Raw genomic sequence first — 17,720 nt, 5'->3', positions numbered from 1 at the left:
AATTAGTTTTTAAATATAATCAAAGAGATGTTTAAAATATATATTTTAAAATATAGTGGGAAATAAGGGGGGAGGGTCGTCCAGAACTTTCAAATTTTTCATTTTTTTTTTGCTTTAAAAGTTCATTTGGATCCTAAAGAATATATTTACAATGTTTTAAGCCCAATAGAAAGTCTTTAAAAAGTCAAAGAAGTGATGAGCGTCGAAAGTACCGAAAGCAGGTAAACGAGCGCGCGCTCTTTACGGCCTATAGCTTTCATTTCTTACCTAAATAAGTTTTTTAGTTGACTTTTTGGAATATAGGAGACACTTCGGAAGATTATTCGGATTTTGTAACGGTCGTTTTTGGCTTACACAGGAATAGTAGCTGAGAAACGGCTTGCTCTTAGTATACAGAGCACGTGTTTGTATTTCGCAGTAACTCGTGTTTCCAGTGCCTCGTGTTATTATTTTGAATCGAGTTTTAAATAATAACTTGATAAAATGAGTCGTAAAATCGATAAAAATAAACCAAATTATCGTCCTAACTATCCTCGTCGTAAAAAATTTCAAGGAAATCAATTTTCTCAAATCATGGAAGTTGACGATGAGTCCAACGATGAAGCTAGTGCGTCAAGATCCGCAAAGAAATTGAAGTCATCAGCGGACGATATTATTATTAGCCAAAGTTTTGGCTACAGGATCATTGAGTTTGTCAGTGTATTTTCTGCTCTTGCTGATATATTGGTGTGCAAACAGTGCAAGCGAAAAGTGTCGTTCGGTCAATCAGGTGATAAAGGGCTCGGTTTCAAAATTTCCGTTACTTGTACATGTGGCACTCTACTCATTCCATCTAGCCCGTTTATTCACTGTGCTTATGAGATAAATAGACGTATAGTTATTGCAATGCGTTTACTTGGTGTCGCTCGAGAAGGTATAAATATTTTTTGTGGAGTGATGAATTTAGGCAGCGGACTAAGTAAAAATGCTTATGGACTCATTATCGAACACATACATACTTCCGTGCAAAAGTTGTTCGATATCTCTTGCAAAAATGCTATTGAAAACGAAAAAAAAGAAAATGAAGCACGAGAACAACCGTTACTCAATTTGACTATTAGCGGCGATGGATCTTGGAAGAAGCGCGGCTTTTCGTCTTTGTACGGAGTAATTACGTTTATAGGCTATTATTCGAGTAAGGTAGTCGATTTGGTAGTAAAAAGCAGTTACTGCCAAGTATGTACGTACTTCAGAAATAAATCCGATTATCTAGAAATCGCAGAGCACGAAGAAGTTTGTACCATAAATCATAAAGGCTCTTCAGGCAAAATGGAAGTCGACGCAGTTCTTGAAATGTTCGGCCGTTCAGAAGAAAAATACGGTGTACGTTACGTGAATTATGTTGGAGATGGCGATACAAAAACATTTAAAGCAATATTAGATGCAAATCCGTACGAAAATACTGAAATAAAAAAAAGTGAGTGCGTAGATCATGTGGAAAAACGCATGGGAAGCCGTCTTCGAAATATAAAAAAGATCGCAAAGCTCGGTGGAAAAGGCAAACTAACCGATGCTTTAATTAAAAAGTTAACAAAATACTATGGTCTTGCTATACGAAGAAATGCCAAGTCGAAAGATGATATGAAAAAAGCTATTATGGCCACGTATTATCATTTAATATCTACCGATGAAAAGCCCCAGCATCAGTTCTGCCCTACTGGCATCGACTCGTGGTGTCAATACAACGCTGCACAAGCCAATAATATTTCTTATGAGCATCCAGCTCCACTGCACGTAGATGTACAAAAAAGCATATTACCTATCTACGAAGATTTGTCACGAGATGACTTGCTTGAGCGTTGTGTTGGCGGTTTTACTCAAAACGCAAACGAATCTTTCAATTCAACTCTCTGGCGTCTAGCTCCGAAGCACTTGAATTGTGGCGCAAAAATTATTGAAATCGCAGCTTTTTTAGCTGGAGGAATCTTCAATGATGGCTATTTATTCGTACTTAAAGTCATGAGGGACCTGGACTTGACAATAGGCTTGGAATGCAAGAATTTTGCGGACTCGTACGATAGCAATCGAGTGAAGAGGCAAGAGCGGCGCTCGTTAAATTCGTCAAAAGAGGCTAGAACTGCCCAGAAAGAAAAAAATGCTGCTGAATTAGATGATTTTATTGAAGAAGAAGGCTTGCTTTATGGACCTGGTATCGCAGATTAGCTTAGGTAACTATAAATTGCTTTTAACTGTACTTTTCAAGAACGAAAACTTTAATCGCGTTTTTCTCAAAACACGTTTTTATCCGCGCCGTGGAACATAACTTAAAAAGTTATTAAGATATTAACTTGAAATTTTATACAGACATTCTTTGAGGTATTGGCCTTTGTATGTACCTAAAATTTTGCATAAATTATTACTATAAACATTGTTTATAACAATTAGTTTATAAAAAAAAGTGAAATTTTTTTCTTTTTGAGTTTAAATTGTGAAAAAAAAATTTTTTTATTAGAAATAGGTATATGCAAAGCGTAATGACTTATTTTAATAGAATTTTTTTGTCCGATTGATTTCAGTTGATTACAAGAGGCTGGGTATTCCACGGCGCAAATCGAAGGAGTCAACTTTGAACAGCTGTAGCGCCGCCATTTTTTAATTTTTTTGCATAAAAATTTATGAGTGAATACATCATAACATATACTATACTATGTAACTTCATTTGATACAATAAGTGTATTCAATTTCTCAAAAAAAATTATTAAAATACCTGTTGTCTGGACGATCCTCCCCCCATGGACAAAAATATTATTTTTCTTTTTCTTATTATTAATCTAAATCTATTTCATTTTGGAAAATTTAAGTAGAATACATTACTTTAAAAAAAGCTTTAAACATCTTTTTTTTAAGATAATTGTATATAAATATATATTTTTCAGGTTCTGCAAAGGTCAGGAAATTCCGCCTGATGATTCTAGACTTAAATGGACTGTCACTAGTGGCCCGGCAGCTGATAGATTAACGGAATGTAAAATTGCACTGAAAGTACCAAAATGCACCAAAGAAGATACCGGAGAATATACTTTGAAGTTAGCAAATAAATGGGGCGAAGGCGAATCTAGTGTAAGTAGTAGATTAACAGAAACTACGGAAAATTAATTTAATAAAAAAATGTGATATGAAAGAGGGATTTGTTTTTCTTTAGGCATTTTTAAGTCTTCTATTAAAACCAGAAATTGAGACCTTTAGAGATCACACCGCGTCGGTTGACGAGCGAGTTGAATGGCAAGCTATTATTAAAGGAAATCCAAAACCTGAAATCGTATGGAAGAAAGATGGTACGCAGTTGCAAAAGAACGAACAGTACGATATGGAGGAAGATAAAAGAAATTGCAAATACAAGCTTATCATCAAAAAGCTCACTCTGAAGGATGAGGGAACCTACACAGTTGTAGCAAAGAATTATTTGGGCGAAGTGAGTGCTCAAGCTACACTTACGCCTCACAGTAAGTAAATAAAATAATACATAACATGATATACACGAAAAAAATACAGAAAGTCAAGAATCTTTAAAGTATTTGTTTAAATAGATTTTTTTTAAAATTCCAAGCGTAAAAATATTTGCATTTTTTGCAGCCGAGGCTCCGACTTTCCTGAAAGACCTGTCAAAGGTGCAATGCAACGATCGCGAGGATATTGAACTGAAAATCCGTGCAACTGGCATCCCGAGACCGACCGTCGAGTGGTTGAAAGACGGCGAGATTTTCAAAGAGGACGAGCGTCATCAGGTGACGAGCCACGTGGATGGCATAGTTGACAGTACCCTCTCCATCAAATCTTTCTCAGCCGACGACGCCGGCATGATAACTTGCAAGGCGACCAATGTCGCCGGAGTAACGCAGACTAGCTGCAAGTTATCCATGATGTTGACAGCACCTTCGTTCGGTAAAGCGTTACCAAGATCGGCAGAAGTTGACGAGGGCGAACCTTTGGAGCTCAAGGCCAAGGTAGACGGCAGTCCGATACCTAAGATTGCTTGGTTCAAGGACGGCGAGAAGATCACTCCGGATGATCACGTGAAGATTAGTACATTGCCGGATGGTACCACGAAGCTTACTATCGATGTAGTGAAACCTACCGATTGCGGTGCCTACAAGCTTGTTGTTACAAACTCCAGTGGCGAGAATTCCTCGCTCTGCGCTGTTGCTGTCACGCGTGAGTGAATCTTTTCTCTTTCTCTGTTTGCAAAATCCTCACTGTAATGTGATCGAATTGTTATTCAATACGAGATTGATATGTTCTTTGTAGCCGAACGAAGGAAACCATCCTTCACAAAGCCATTGGAGGATACGAAGGCTATAGTCGGGCAACCGTTGAAACTGGAAGCACAAGTCCTAGCTTTCCCGAATCCGCAAGTGCAATGGTTTAAGGACGGAATACCATTGCGACACTCAAAAGAAATGTATTTTATGAATGAGCCGAATGGTCTTATTGGCTTGAGAATGGATTATGCACGTCCGGAAGATGCCGGCATCTATTCACTGACTGTCTCCAACGTGCTCGGTGAAATCACGGGTACGGCCAAGGTAGAAGTGGAGGAAAGGGAGAAGAGACCGGAGTTTGTTGCGAGTCTTCAACCGCAGACTGTTGTCGAGGGTTTCCCGGTGAAGTTGGAAGTAAAAACTACAGGAAAACCGGCGCCCGAGCTCAAGTGGCTACGAAATGACGAAGAAGTCAGTATAATATCTATTTATATTGTTGTGATCGAACATTATTACAACTATATTAAAATCCTTTCTCAAAGTCGATTTTTTAAAATAACATCTGTACTTAAATATACCCTTAGATTGTTCCGGACAACAAGCATATCAAAATCATCAGTCAACCGGACGGTAGACAAGCTCTGATCTTCGACAAGGCAACGCCGGAAGACATCGGTGTATACCAAGTGATAGCTGGTAACACGGAAGGTACCGCGTCCTGCAAAGCCAAGTTGGACGTAGCTGGCAAGGTAACACCGGATACGCCGGAAGAGAAGCCAACGTTTACCAGTCCCATGCGCGATGTCTCCGTTGAGGAGGGCCAGCCATTGGCATTGAACGTGTCGTTCGTCGGTAATCCGATCCCCGATGTGAGTTGGACGAAGGACGGCGAGCCGGTTGTGCCATCGGAACGCATTTCGATGAGCTGTGACGGCAAGAAGGTCGGTCTGCAAATCGATCCGTGCGAGCCTAAGGACGCGGGCGTTTACGGCTGCCGACTAACTAATCCATTAGGCGACGACACCATCAGCGCGAACGCTATCGTTCGTAAGGTGTACCAATCGCCGAACTTTACGCAAAAGTTCACAGATCTGCAGCAGTTACCCACGTACGACGCCAAGTTTCCAACCCGTATCAGCGGTATACCGCATCCAGAAGTTACCTGGTATTTCAACGACAAGCCGATTTTGCGGGACAACGACAAGTACAAGATCAAGCGCGATGGCGATGCCTGCTGTCTATACGTAAAAGATTGTACATACGATGATTCAGGAAGCTACAAGTGTAAGGCGGTTAATAAGGGCGGCGAGGCGGAGTGCGTGGCAAATCTGGCTGTTGTTGATAAGATGTAAGATTTAGCGAAAGCAAATGTAATAGAAAGAGGGAAATTTTTTTAGCTTTCTTACATAACATCCGTAATTTCAGCGAGAAAATGCAGAAAGTCGAGCCACCGGCGTTCCTGAAGAGGATCGGCGATTGCGAGGTTTATAGAGGCATGCCGGCAAAGTTCACCGCATGCGTCACAGGTTACCCGGAGCCCGACTTTGAATGGTATCGCAACGGTGACAGGCTCTGGCCCTCTGATCGTATTAGGATGGACCAGGAAGGTAGCCTGTTACGGCTCAGAATAGCCAATGTGGATGAGCTGGATGCCGGAAAATATGTGCTGAAGATATCCAATCCTCACGGTGAGGATTCATGCAGCGCGGAAATGGTTTACGAATGTAAGTAAACGAGACCTTCAACAATGCTAAGAAATAATTCGCAAGGTTCAAATAAATTTGTCATTTTTAATATTTATATTAAATTATATTAAAAATTAATTATTATATTAAATTATATTAAATTAATTTATTATGTTAAATTAATATTCATATTTGTAACTTATAATTTTATACAGCTTTAGAACCACGTGCGAAGAAACCTCTCGCCGATCAATACGCGGATTTCGACAAGTATCAGAAGTCGGGCATTCCGTTACCGCTGGCGGACCGTCCGATCATCAGCCGTATGATGGACCGGCATCTTACCCTCTCGTGGAAGCCGTCCATTCCGATCGGACCACGCGTGCCCGTAACTTATCTGGTGGAGATGTGCGAATTGCCGGATGGTGACTGGTTTACCGCACGCAGCGGCGTACGTAGCTGCGTGTGCGACATACGCAATCTCGTGCCGTTCCGTGACTACAAGTTCCGCATCCGAGTGGAGAACAAGTACGGTATAAGCGATCCATCGCCATTCGCGCAGACTTATCGCGCCAAACTCGAGCCAGAGCCGCCCAAGTTCTTCCCCTATCTGCCACCGGGTATCGACTTCCGTCCCGAAACTAGCCCCTATTTCCCAAAAGACTTCGACATCGAGCGACCGCCGCACGATGGCTATGCCCAGGCGCCTAGATTTTTGCGTCAGGAATACGACACGCAATATGGCGTGAAGAATCATAACTGCAACCTCTTCTGGTTCGTCTACGGCTATCCCAAGCCAAAGATGACGTACTATATCGATGATGAGCTCATTGAATCGGGCGGTCGTTACGATCAGAGTTACACCAGGAACGGTCAAGCAACTCTCTTCATCAACAGGATGCTCGAGAGAGATGAAGGCATCTACGAAGCCGTTGCTACGAATGAACACGGCGAGGCCAGGCAAAGAGTTATCTTAAAGATCGCCGAATATCCTACGTTTATCGAGAGACCCGACGAAACCATCGTGATGGTGAGAAGAACCGGTCAATTGACTGCTCGCGTAACTGGCGTACCTTATCCGGAGCTTAAGTGGTATAAGGACTGGAAACCTATAGCTTCATCTTCCAGGATCAGGGTTAGTTCTATTCGTATTTCTATTACTTTTTATTTCACTCTCCAAAGTACAATCTTATTACGTCTTTAATCGAATAGATTCAATTCATCGAACCCGACACCACGACTCTCATCATCAGCGAGGCCATCACCAAGGATGAGGGTCTCTACTCGATCAGCGCGGGTAACGTGGCCGGTTCGGTATCGTGTTCAGTGATGCTGCACGTAGAGGAGAACGAGCACGAATACGGATACAGGACGTATCGAAAGAAGATGGATGTGAAACCGCGCGACAAGCTGTTCAGCGATTTGTACGATTTAGGCGATGAATTGGGTCGTGGCACTCAGGGTGTCACTTATCACGCAGTCGAGCGGAGTACCGGAAGGAATTACGCATCTAAGATTATGCACGGGCGTGGTGATCTCAAGCCATTCATGTACAACGAGATGGAAGCGATGAACAATCTGCATCATCGCAAATTGCTGCGATTGCACGACGCTTTCGAGACTAATGATTCAGTCACGCTCGTCATGGAATTGTATCCTTTATTATTATTATAAAATTAATTTTAATATAAATAATTATTATAAATTATTATAAATATTAAATTATTAAATATTAAATTATTATAAATATTAATAATTATTATAAATTAATATACTTTATTTTTCTTTGATAACAATTATTTAATATTAGTTTTCAGTTATTTTATAATTATTGTATTAATTTCATTGATAAAAAAAAGATAGCATTATTATTCTAATTAATTCTATATAATTCACTTAATATATATTATTCAAAATTACGAATTAATGCGAAAATGGCCTAGAATTGCAAAGAATCCTTAACGAATGATAATTTAGAGCGGCTGGTGGTGAGTTGGTGGATACTCTCACGAGACAAGAATACTACACCGAGATAGATATCGCTCGTTATATACGTCAATTGTTGTGGGGACTGGAATATATGCACGAAAATCATTACGCACATCTTGGTCTAACGGTACATTGTTTAAAAATTATCTTGTTTAAAAAATATTTAAATGTATTCGAATTATATGTAATTATAAATTACCTATATTGATTTTTTTACATCATTGGAGCAAATTTAAAATTTAAAATTTAGACATAATAAAAATAATTAGACATAATAAAAATAATGATTATTTAATCATTATTTTTTATTATTAATTTTATTATTATTAATTTTTTTATTATTAATTTTAATGAAAAAGAAAATGTAACTATTTTTATTTAATCCAAAACAATAATTTAATATAATCCAAAACAAAATTAACTATTTTCATGAATTAAATATGTACATATAATAAATATTTGTCACATTTAATTTAATTTAAATTAAATATCCGTTGTATTATAATTAAATTTTAAATATTTTTAATTCAACATATCTCACTTTCTCTTCATAGCTTGGCGATCTACTAATTTCGCACGCCAATGGAGATGATCTAAAGATCGGAGACTTCGGACTCGCTCGTAAAATTTTGCAGACAAAGTTAATGACCTTGGCATACGGCATGCCGGAATATGTCGCACCGGAAGTGACTAATAACGAGGGCGTCAGCTATCCCGCAGATATGTGGGCCGTCGGTGTAATTACCTATATCCTGCTATCGGGCATTTCACCATTCAGAGGCGCAAACGACAGAGAAACGTTGAAGAAGGTCAGGGAAGGTAGATGGGACTTTGACGATCGATGGAAGAACATCTCGAACGAAGCGCAAGACTTTATTCACAGTTTACTAAAATACAATGTCGAAAAAAGATTGGACATCAAGACCGCTTTGGCTCACCCGTGGTTTAATTATATCGATAATTCGCCGCCGGAGCCCTACAGGATACCTTCCGAGAACTTGAAGAATTATTACAAACTTTATCGGTAAATAAAGATTATACAATCTTTTGTTTATACATATTAAAGAAAGAATATTATAATATTATTATTAATTTTGCAAAAATAATTTGCAATTTTATAGATAATGTAATACAATATTTTGTTTTAATCGGGATAGAATTTTTAAAAGAAAAAAAGGATTTTAAGCGATATAAATATATTTATAAGACAGGCTATGAAAATAAGATGAAGGTGAAAAAATCCCGAAATTTGTTTGTATGACATTAATATGATTTGTCATAATATAATTAATTAACAATTAGATTATTATAATTATTTTTGATTGTAAATGAAATATACTTTTACAGCGATTGGTACAGTAATGCTTCGTGCCGCACGTGGTATCGCAGACGTAAATTGGAGACAGCTTTCGAGGATCCGTCACGGATGGTATATCCACCTGGACATAAATTCACACCTGAACCCAGCCGCGAAAGGAGTCCGTTGAAGAAACGTTCGCCCAGGACATGGGAAAATCAAATACCATCCAGAGAACCGATCGATACGGAAATCGGGATTATTACAAATGAAAGCCAGTAAGAATCGATAGAATAAATATCTGGCTTTTTTTATTCTAATATCATAAATTTTGTATTTATAAATAATGTTTATATAATTTGTAAGAAAAGTTGTTTGAATAAGAATAATATTGGTTTTCTGAATAAAGTTACATAATTTTAGATATTAGATTTCTAGGAGATATAATATGATCGGTTGATATTTTGACAAACTATTGATATTTTATAGTTATCAAAATGGTCCGGACACATATCTTCTTCAGCTGCGAGACACCGATTTCCCTGTACGACTACGTGAATACATGAAAGTCGCATGCAATCGCAGTCCCGGATTCTCCCGTTCCATTACTGAAGACAACAATTTTGACTGGAGGGTACGTGCAACTATAAAGGATAAAATCTAAATAAAATATACCAATTTAAAATAAAATATACTGATTTAAAATTTAATTATATCCCCAGGTAGAACATGAAACTCATAATGACATCATTATGACGTCATCATGATTTTATTTATCACTTAAAAGTTACCTAAACAAAAATGATTAGAAAATGAGTTAAAGATGACAAAAAGAATCATAAATTTTTAAGTTCAATAATCGCATTATATAATTTTAAAAAGATTATGTTGCTGAAATATAATTAAAATATACATGAATAATTAAATAAACAAGCAATTGCGTAATACATATAAAAAATGATATTATTATGATTGAGTCTTAAGATTTCATACGCGAAGTATATATTCTTCAAGAGTTCGCTAGAATTGTTTAATATCAAAAATAAGTCACCAAAACATTGCCAAAAGTATATCAAATGAGATCATTATGATTTTTCTAAAATGACTTTTAGGTGACGTCATAATGATATCATTATGAATTTCATGTTCTACCTGAGGATCTTGCACATCTATTGCATTACATTTTGTGAAATGATTACCTCCATTGGATTCATTTAGACACCTATCATACGAGAACGTCGTCGATTCACGGACGTTATGGACGAGGAGATTGACGATGAAAGGAGGGAGCGTATCAATCGTTATGGATCGGCGGATACATATACGCTTAGACGTCTGAGGAATGAGTTAGGTACTCGATTGGACAGTTATGCTGAAGCCGAAGCGATAATTGGGTCAAAGAAAGAGGGTCAGTCCCCGTTCTTCCGCGAAAAACCACAAATCTGTCCGATCGAGGAGGGAAAGCCGGCACATCTCGCCTGTCTGGCAGTGGGAAATCCGAAACCACTGATACAGTGGTTTAAGAATGATGTAGTCATCCAGCAAAACAACAGGATTAAAGTGACAGAGGATGCGGAGGGGAGGTCTATACTCAGTTTTAATCCTACGAAGGAGCATGATATCGGAATATATAAGGTCGTAGCGAGGAATCCTATAGGACAAACGGTTGTTAGGACGAGGATGTTGCTAGCAATGGTGCCTTGTGGTCCGGACTCTCCAGAGGTATAATAATTGAGCGGTTTTTTAAGGATGTTTTGTATGTACAGTTCCAGCAAAAAGTAGCTGAAAATCAATATTGACGAATATATTCACTTTTGATGTATTTTGAATATGAGAAATTGTGTGGAATATTACAATTTGATCTTAGCTACAGTGCAGAAATGTATTTTTTAATATTTATTGTGTTTTTACTGAAAAATCCGAATTTTGTTAATCGAAATGATTAACTTTTGGCAGAGAATTTCGTCTCTCTAAACTTTTGCAAATTTTAAACAAATTCTGAATATTATTTCCATGTGTTTTTGTCATTTGAATCGACGTGGTTATACGTTTCCCATAAGAACACATGCTAATTCGGTGCAAATTAAAATCCTTATAACTTGTGAACGCTTTAGTGAATCGATTTAAAAATTGTACTGAAGATTCTAAACATATGTAACGACATTCTGTACAATTTTCATTAAATTCTCAATATTTTGAAAATAGGTACAAAACATCCTTAATCGAAATGATTAACTTTTAACAGAGAATTTCGCCTCGTGACAGATACATGGCTAACTTCATTGAATTATATTTAATATCTTCTTAACCAGTTAGTACTTGCATAATATTATTTGACCAAATATTTCCTCTGTATCTAAACTTTTGCAAATTTTAAACAAATTCTGAATATTATTTTCATGTGTTTTTGTCATTTGAATCGTGGTTATATGTTTCCCATAAGAACACATGTTAATTTGATGCAAATTAAAATTCTTATAACTTGTGAACGCTTTAGTGAATCGATTTAAAAATTATACTGAAGATTCTAAACATATGTAAAGACATTCTGTACAATTTTCATTAAATTTTCAATATTTTGAAAATAAGTACAAAACAGCCTTAACTTTTAGCAGAGAATTTCGCCTTGTGACAGATACATAGCTAACTTCATTAAATTATATTTAATGAATATCTTTTTAACCAGTTAGTACTTGTATAATATTATTTGACCAAATATTTCCTCTGTATTTAAACTTTTGCAAATTTTAAACAAATTCTGAATATTATTTCCATGTGTTTTTGTCATTTGAATCGACGTGGTTATACGTTTCCCATAAGAACATATGTTAATTCGGTGCAAATTAATTGTGAACGCTTTAGTGAATCGATTTAAAAATTGTACTGAAGATTCTAAACATATGCAAGGACATTCTGTACAATTTTCATTAAATTCTCAATATTTTGAGAATAGGTACAAAACATCCTTAAGAGATATGAAGTAGAATAATACTTTTCTCCATCACCTATCATGAAATATTGTCTTCGGCAACTTTTCAGGCTTCCGATGTTTCGGATACCGAAGTTCTTCTGCGATGGAAGCAGCCTAAGTATGATGGCAATTCTCCTGTATTATGCTACAATCTTCAGTATAAGGAAGGCGACTCGATCGCCTGGATAGACGTCGCTTCCAACATTGACCACGAGTTCTACCTGGTGCGTGACCTAAAGCAAGATACGAGCTACAACTTCCGCTTGGCAGCACGCAATCGCATAGGCTGGAGCGAGAAGGGTATCCCATCCAAGTTAATCAAAACGCGATTGCCGGGTTGTCCGAAGGTGCAAATCACACGGGCGATGAGGCATCTTCAAGAATTGACCGAAGCCGGACAAGAAATCGTCCTAGAAGAAGACAAGCCGCGCATGGATTACTCCGTGGAAGAGCATCCAATCGAATGGTCCACAGAGTCCAACCAACTATCTACCAAATACAGCTTCATTTCAGAGTTGTCACAAGGTCAGTTCTCCGCTGTAGTAAAGGGCGTGGATAAGAGCACGGATTGCGTGATCGTCGCCAAGATCTTGCAGTTGAAACCCGTAACGGAAGAGCAGGTGAACCGAGAATACGAGGTACTGCGCTCGTTACGACACGAGCGAATAGCCATGTTGCAGGAGGCCTACAAGACGCCCTCCGGATCTCCGATTACGGTATTCATCATGGAGAAGCTCCAGGGCGCTGACATTCTCACGTACTTCTCCAGCCGGCACGAGTACACGGAGAACTGCGTGGCGAATGCCATCACGCAGATCCTCGACGGTCTGCAATACTTGCACTGGCGTGGTTACTGTCACCTGGACATCCAGCCAGATAACATCGTCATGTCGTCCGTAAGATCGGTGCAGGTGAAGCTGGTCGACATGGGGTCCGCTTACCGAGTCAGTCGACTGGGCACGATAGTGCCTGAACAATTTGGTCACCATGAGTACAGATCGCCCGAGCTTTACAACGATGAACCGGTCTACCCGCAGACGGACATATGGATGGTCGGTGTGTTGACTTACGTGTTGCTCTCCGGGATCTCTCCCTTCGGTGGTAAAAATACGGACGAAACCAGGCAGAACATATCCTTCGTCAGATACAGATTCGAATATCTTTACAAAGAGCTCAGTCAGGAGGCTACCAGATTTCTTATGCAGGTCTTCAAACGCGCACCAAGGTTGGTAGTGTTAAGGATCTTCAATTTGTTCTATTCAAATTTCTCTTTAACCATTGCTAAACATCTCTGTTATATGTACATTGTACCTGTAACTTATATTTTCGAAATTAAATATACAAATCGATGTCGAATTTTTATAGCACAACAATAAATCTCTTTAACATTAATTTATTAAGTAAAAAATTTTTATTAAAAATTTTTTACTTAATCAATTAATGTTAAAGAGATTTATTTTACATTCAATTTTACATTTAATGTTAATTATCTAATAATAAAATGATACAATCATTAAATAAATAATTATGTTAAAAATTAAAAATTTTTAAATCTTTATTAAGTAAAAAATTTATTAAGTAAAAAGTAATTTATTAAGTAAAAAATTTTTAACAAAAATTTTTTACTTAATAAATTACTTTTTACTTAATAAATTTTTTACTTAATAAAGATTTAAAAATTTTTAATTTTTAACATAATTATTTATTTAATTATTGTATCATTTTATTATTAGATAATTAACGTTAAATGTAAAATTTGTATATGTATGAATAAGTAATAAATTATATATTTTTTGTTTTTTTAGTAAAAGACCAATGGCTGAGGAGTGTCATGAACATAGATGGCTATTACCTACAGAATATATGATTAAGAAACGTGAGAGAGCTGTGTTTTTGGGCAATAGGCTGAAGGAGTATAACGAGAAATATCATGAAGAAAAATCGAAGCTAGTTTCTGAGAGTGACATTCTAGCGAGCGAGAGTTTATTGGGCTCGAAACAGAAACTTATTAGATCGACCAGCATACAAGAAGAGCTGCTGACCACGTTCTAACGATAGACCTGCGATTTTTTATTTATATTTATGGATACACATACTCCATACAAACACATTTCTTCTCGCGTTTATGTCTGTTTCTCTGGACAGCGAGAAGAAATGATGAGAAACAGGAGGGATTCGGATCTCTTGTGTCTTCTCTTTTGTTATAATTTATTTGTTACAAGTTGTAATTATATAACAAAAATATATCGTCGTCAACCAATCGATGCTTCGCCAACAGATTTTGTTGGTGCTTGAATAAAATAATAAGTTTCTCAACCGTCCGTTAATTCGACGAGTATAACACAAATGAATTGTTACCTATACTTTTCAATGAGTCAAAGTGCAAATCGAATTTTTTGAAATTTGGCAAAAAATTTCGATTATGCGTTGTATGAAAATTATAAATAAATATTTGATGAAATAACTGTGAGGCCTTATATCTCTTTAATATCTATTTAAAATATATTGAATTTTCTATCCAGCTTCCTTATGTTTTTTTACAAAGAACATGTAAATATAACGCGATTTGATTATTAAACACCCATTTTATTTACAGATGTCCCAATGGAACATTACATCTCACATTATATTACGTCTCATAGTGAGAAAAAAACATTATTGTACATGTGATGCACTTTTATCCTCTTCGTACATTTACAATTTCTTCGTACATAATATATTTAGATTACAATTAATGTATATGAATATAATCCTTCTCTATAACAATCCGAGAATTTAATGATAAAATTCAAACACCAATAATCTCTTTCAAGCAAAAGAAGACTAGCAAAATATTAAATTGAATTAAATTATAATCTAAAGCATTTGAGCAAGTTTTTCACTCATTTACTAAAAAGAGACATGAAACCAATTCGATAAATGTACATAATTAGTCTTGCATTGTTACAATATAAATCATCTTTTTGCATATTGCATTACATAATCTTTAACTTTACTTCGAAACGATTCCTTGTCCTTTATAAACAAATCTGCTGCCTCTCTGTTTAAAGGATCATCGAAATTTAAGAGATCCTAGAAAAAATGTATTATTGTATGAAATATATGCAATATAATCCCGTTGAATTTGCCATATTGAATGCAGTAGGAAAGACTTGTATACATACAGTGAAGAGAGAATTTAAACCCCATACAACATCTTTTAATTTGCGTGTTGGTGCCCATCCTAATCCATCAATGCTACTTTGTCTTAAAATGGAAAGGCATACGTCACCATCCTCACTTATATTAGGATGCCATAATTTTGTTAAGCACTTCACTATTGGTGGCTGAAAGATGCGCAGCTTAAGATACAAAAGTATCTATATTTAACATTGCCGCACCACATAAAATTGTGGATCATAAAATTACCGCCATATTGTATTCCTCCGTTATATAAATTTGAAAATAGAAATGACCACCCATCCAATATCCTTCATCTGGTACAATTAACAATATAAATTCATGTAGACAATGTGGATCTTTAAACGTGACTTGACAAGTTACTGGCAACGTCTGTTCCATTTCTTGTACCTAAGTAAAATAATGTAAATCATATTAGTTAACATTAGTATGTAAAAAATAACAAATCTGGTTATAATAAATACCTCTTTGATCAATAATTTATCACGTATTGAAACTCGTCTATTGTTATTTTTTGAATTTGTTATATCATTATCCTTTTTCAGTTTTCCACGTAATGTAATCATATTAAGCCGCTCTCTAAAAACTTTTATTCAGAGAAAAGCAAAGCATCTTGCATTATGTCTTTTAAATTTATTTGTATGAGTATAGCTATATAAATAGGAGTTTAAATTGTATTACACAGAATAAAGAATAAAACTTACAAATTTGTCATGTACATTTATAATAAATAAACAAGAAAATTGTCACGAATTTATAACAGGTAAAAAACCGGTGAGAAATATAAAAGCAACATGCAATAATATAATTATTGATGAAACGTAAAATTTTGAAACATATCATAATTGAATTATGAATTGAACATATAACGGAATATTAGCAAAAACGCAATTATAGGCACTTGTAAAGAGTTCTTATAGGTTAGAAAAATAGCGCATATAATATTCAATGATGCTATATACCTTTCGTTGCCGAATTTAAGGAATTTCGTTTCTGTATCCCCTAAAATTCGTACGTTAAAGAGTCTGTAAAGGAGGCTTTCTCATTTCTATTTTTCTCCAGATAATTAATTTGCACGCACAATTGTAAATCATTGACAAAATCACGAACGCTAACGTACAATTCGAACTGGGTGAATGAAATATTAAAGAATGCCGTTCTTATGAAAACTGACGTAGTTTAACAAACCAATAGCATCCCTCTCGCGACGAATATTGTAACTAGAGTGGCAACAGTCAGATGGTAATGGGAAAAATGTAACAGAGAGAAGACTGAGAGATGTCATGGCCCGTTTTTAGGTGAACCCTGAAAGCGATGCACCCTCTGTTAATCTAAAAAACGTGGACATGAACTACAAAGCCAAAGTCCACAAAAGTTCTCAGAGGGTACAACATATATGTGCACAATTTCTGATTCTGTTCCGTGCTATTTAAAAAATGCTTGTAGTACACGAAATGCCTATGTATGTACACAAAATGCCATCAGTGCTGTATGGCAAAACGCATATGTATATAAATATAAATAAATTTTTAATTTTAATTTTTTGAATAAATTTTGTGGTCCTCCCTCTCTCCCTCTCTCTCTCTCTCTCTCTCTATACACATACACAAATAAACACACACACATATAATATATATATGTATATATAGTATGACGCTACAACTTTATTCTGAAATATTTGCGTTATATTTAGAAATATATATATATATATATATATATATATATATATATATATATATTCAATTTAAAACATTACATAAAATACACGCGCTGGAATTACATATATATATTCTATGTGTACATAAATACAGATATATTATCTCTTTTCGAAAGATATATTAACATTGAAAAATTTAAATATAATATATATTTAATTAATTGATTCATATCTATTTATGTCGTATCACAAAGTAAGAAGTTAAAATTTAACTTCAATCCCGAAAAATACTGTGATCTTCCACTGTAATGTTCAAAGATAAAATAAATATTTTTCTATACATTCAATGTCATATTTATATATTTTTTTACAAAAAAACAAAATGTCTGTTGTGAAATAAAAACCTTTTTCACCGTATTTCTATAAATCTTTTTAATTAGCAGTAAAATGATCTTTGATATTTATCAATCATTTTTTTTAATTATTTAAAAATGTAATTATTAATACATGTATAGAATTTGTTAAAATAATCACTGATTCTTCTGAAGCTTTTATAATTAAGATTCGAAAAATATAGATGTTCCAAAATATTTTAAATATCTCTTCCTTTATATAAAATATAAAGAATTCATATGTTCTATTCTAATATAGTCAACATTATTTATATACTTTTATTATAATTTTCTTACCAGCATAATATTTT

General features: G+C 35.5%; 3 protein-coding genes across 12 annotated transcripts in view; 2 read left to right on the top strand and 1 right to left on the bottom strand.

The window, feature by feature from the left end:
* Positions 1 to 14,655, top strand: part of LOC105257434 (obscurin) — a 54,801-nt gene extending 40,146 nt beyond the window's left edge. For 8 of the 9 annotated variants that reach the window (XM_025413604.1, XM_025413605.1, XM_025413603.1 and 5 more), the window contains 15 exons: positions 2,916 to 3,099; positions 3,182 to 3,482; positions 3,613 to 4,191; positions 4,285 to 4,709; positions 4,823 to 5,586; positions 5,664 to 5,962; positions 6,139 to 7,058; positions 7,136 to 7,575; positions 7,901 to 8,039; positions 8,467 to 8,936; positions 9,260 to 9,487; positions 9,699 to 9,843; positions 10,428 to 10,931; positions 12,249 to 13,405; positions 13,986 to 14,232. In XM_025413604.1, coding sequence (XP_025269389.1) covers positions 2,916 to 3,099; positions 3,182 to 3,482; positions 3,613 to 4,191; positions 4,285 to 4,709; positions 4,823 to 5,586; positions 5,664 to 5,962; positions 6,139 to 7,058; positions 7,136 to 7,575; positions 7,901 to 8,039; positions 8,467 to 8,936; positions 9,260 to 9,487; positions 9,699 to 9,843; positions 10,428 to 10,931; positions 12,249 to 13,405; positions 13,986 to 14,232 — 6,802 coding nt within the window. Of the gene's footprint in view, positions 1 to 2,915; positions 3,100 to 3,181; positions 3,483 to 3,612; positions 4,192 to 4,284; positions 4,710 to 4,822; positions 5,587 to 5,663; positions 5,963 to 6,138; positions 7,059 to 7,135; positions 7,576 to 7,900; positions 8,040 to 8,466; positions 8,937 to 9,259; positions 9,488 to 9,698; positions 9,844 to 10,427; positions 10,932 to 12,248; positions 13,406 to 13,985 lie in introns of all 9 variants that reach the window. The other variant, XM_025413597.1, reaches the window with a different exon arrangement.
* On the top strand, positions 332 to 2,773 carry LOC112639490. The gene is made up of 2 exons (XM_025413606.1): positions 332 to 2,207; positions 2,556 to 2,773. Exon 1 carries the CDS (start codon positions 484 to 486, stop codon positions 2,200 to 2,202), a length of 1,719 nt encoding a protein of 572 aa, XP_025269391.1. The 5' UTR covers positions 332 to 483; the 3' UTR covers positions 2,203 to 2,207; positions 2,556 to 2,773.
* A 90-nt stretch (positions 14,656 to 14,745) lies between the features above and the next one.
* On the bottom strand, positions 14,746 to 16,508 carry LOC105257433 (NEDD8-conjugating enzyme UBE2F). 2 transcript variants are annotated; one of them, XM_011268037.3, is made up of 5 exons: positions 16,323 to 16,508; positions 15,825 to 16,011; positions 15,589 to 15,750; positions 15,345 to 15,506; positions 14,746 to 15,252 (listed from the first exon to the last, which is right to left on the bottom strand). In XM_011268037.3, exons 2-5 carry the CDS (start codon positions 15,924 to 15,926, stop codon positions 15,136 to 15,138), a joined length of 543 nt encoding a protein of 180 aa, XP_011266339.2. In that variant the 5' UTR covers positions 15,927 to 16,011; positions 16,323 to 16,508; the 3' UTR covers positions 14,746 to 15,135. The 2 variants fall into 2 exon arrangements, with proteins under 2 accessions (XP_011266339.2, XP_011266338.2); XM_011268036.3 differs by having other exon boundaries at positions 15,825 to 15,946; positions 16,323 to 16,507.
* Positions 16,509 to 17,720: the final 1,212 nt, after the last annotated feature.

Source organism: Camponotus floridanus, unplaced genomic scaffold (genome assembly GCF_003227725.1).
Source record: "Camponotus floridanus strain SB8 unplaced genomic scaffold, Cflo_v7.5 scaffold69, whole genome shotgun sequence".
Lineage (NCBI taxonomy): Eukaryota > Metazoa > Arthropoda > Insecta > Hymenoptera > Formicidae > Camponotus > Camponotus floridanus.
Note: the sequence above shows the minus strand (reverse complement) of the source record. Positions and strands in the feature narration are given on the sequence as shown.

Bases quoted from the DNA above. Each gene is read 5' to 3' on its own strand.
- LOC112639490 (XM_025413606.1), top strand. From the start codon at position 484: ATGAGTCGTAAAATCGATAAAAATAAACCAAATTATCGTCCTAACTAT.
- LOC105257433 (XM_011268037.3), bottom strand. From the start codon at position 15,926: ATGATTACATTACGTGGAAAACTGAAAAAGGATAATGATATAACAAAT. The intron at 15,751-15,824 runs GTATTTATTATA...TATTTTACTTAG, and splicing joins ATAAATTATTGATCAAAGAG to GTACAAGAAATGGAACAGAC. The intron at 15,507-15,588 runs GTAATTTTATGA...CGCATCTTTCAG, and splicing joins CGGAGGAATACAATATGGCG to CCACCAATAGTGAAGTGCTT.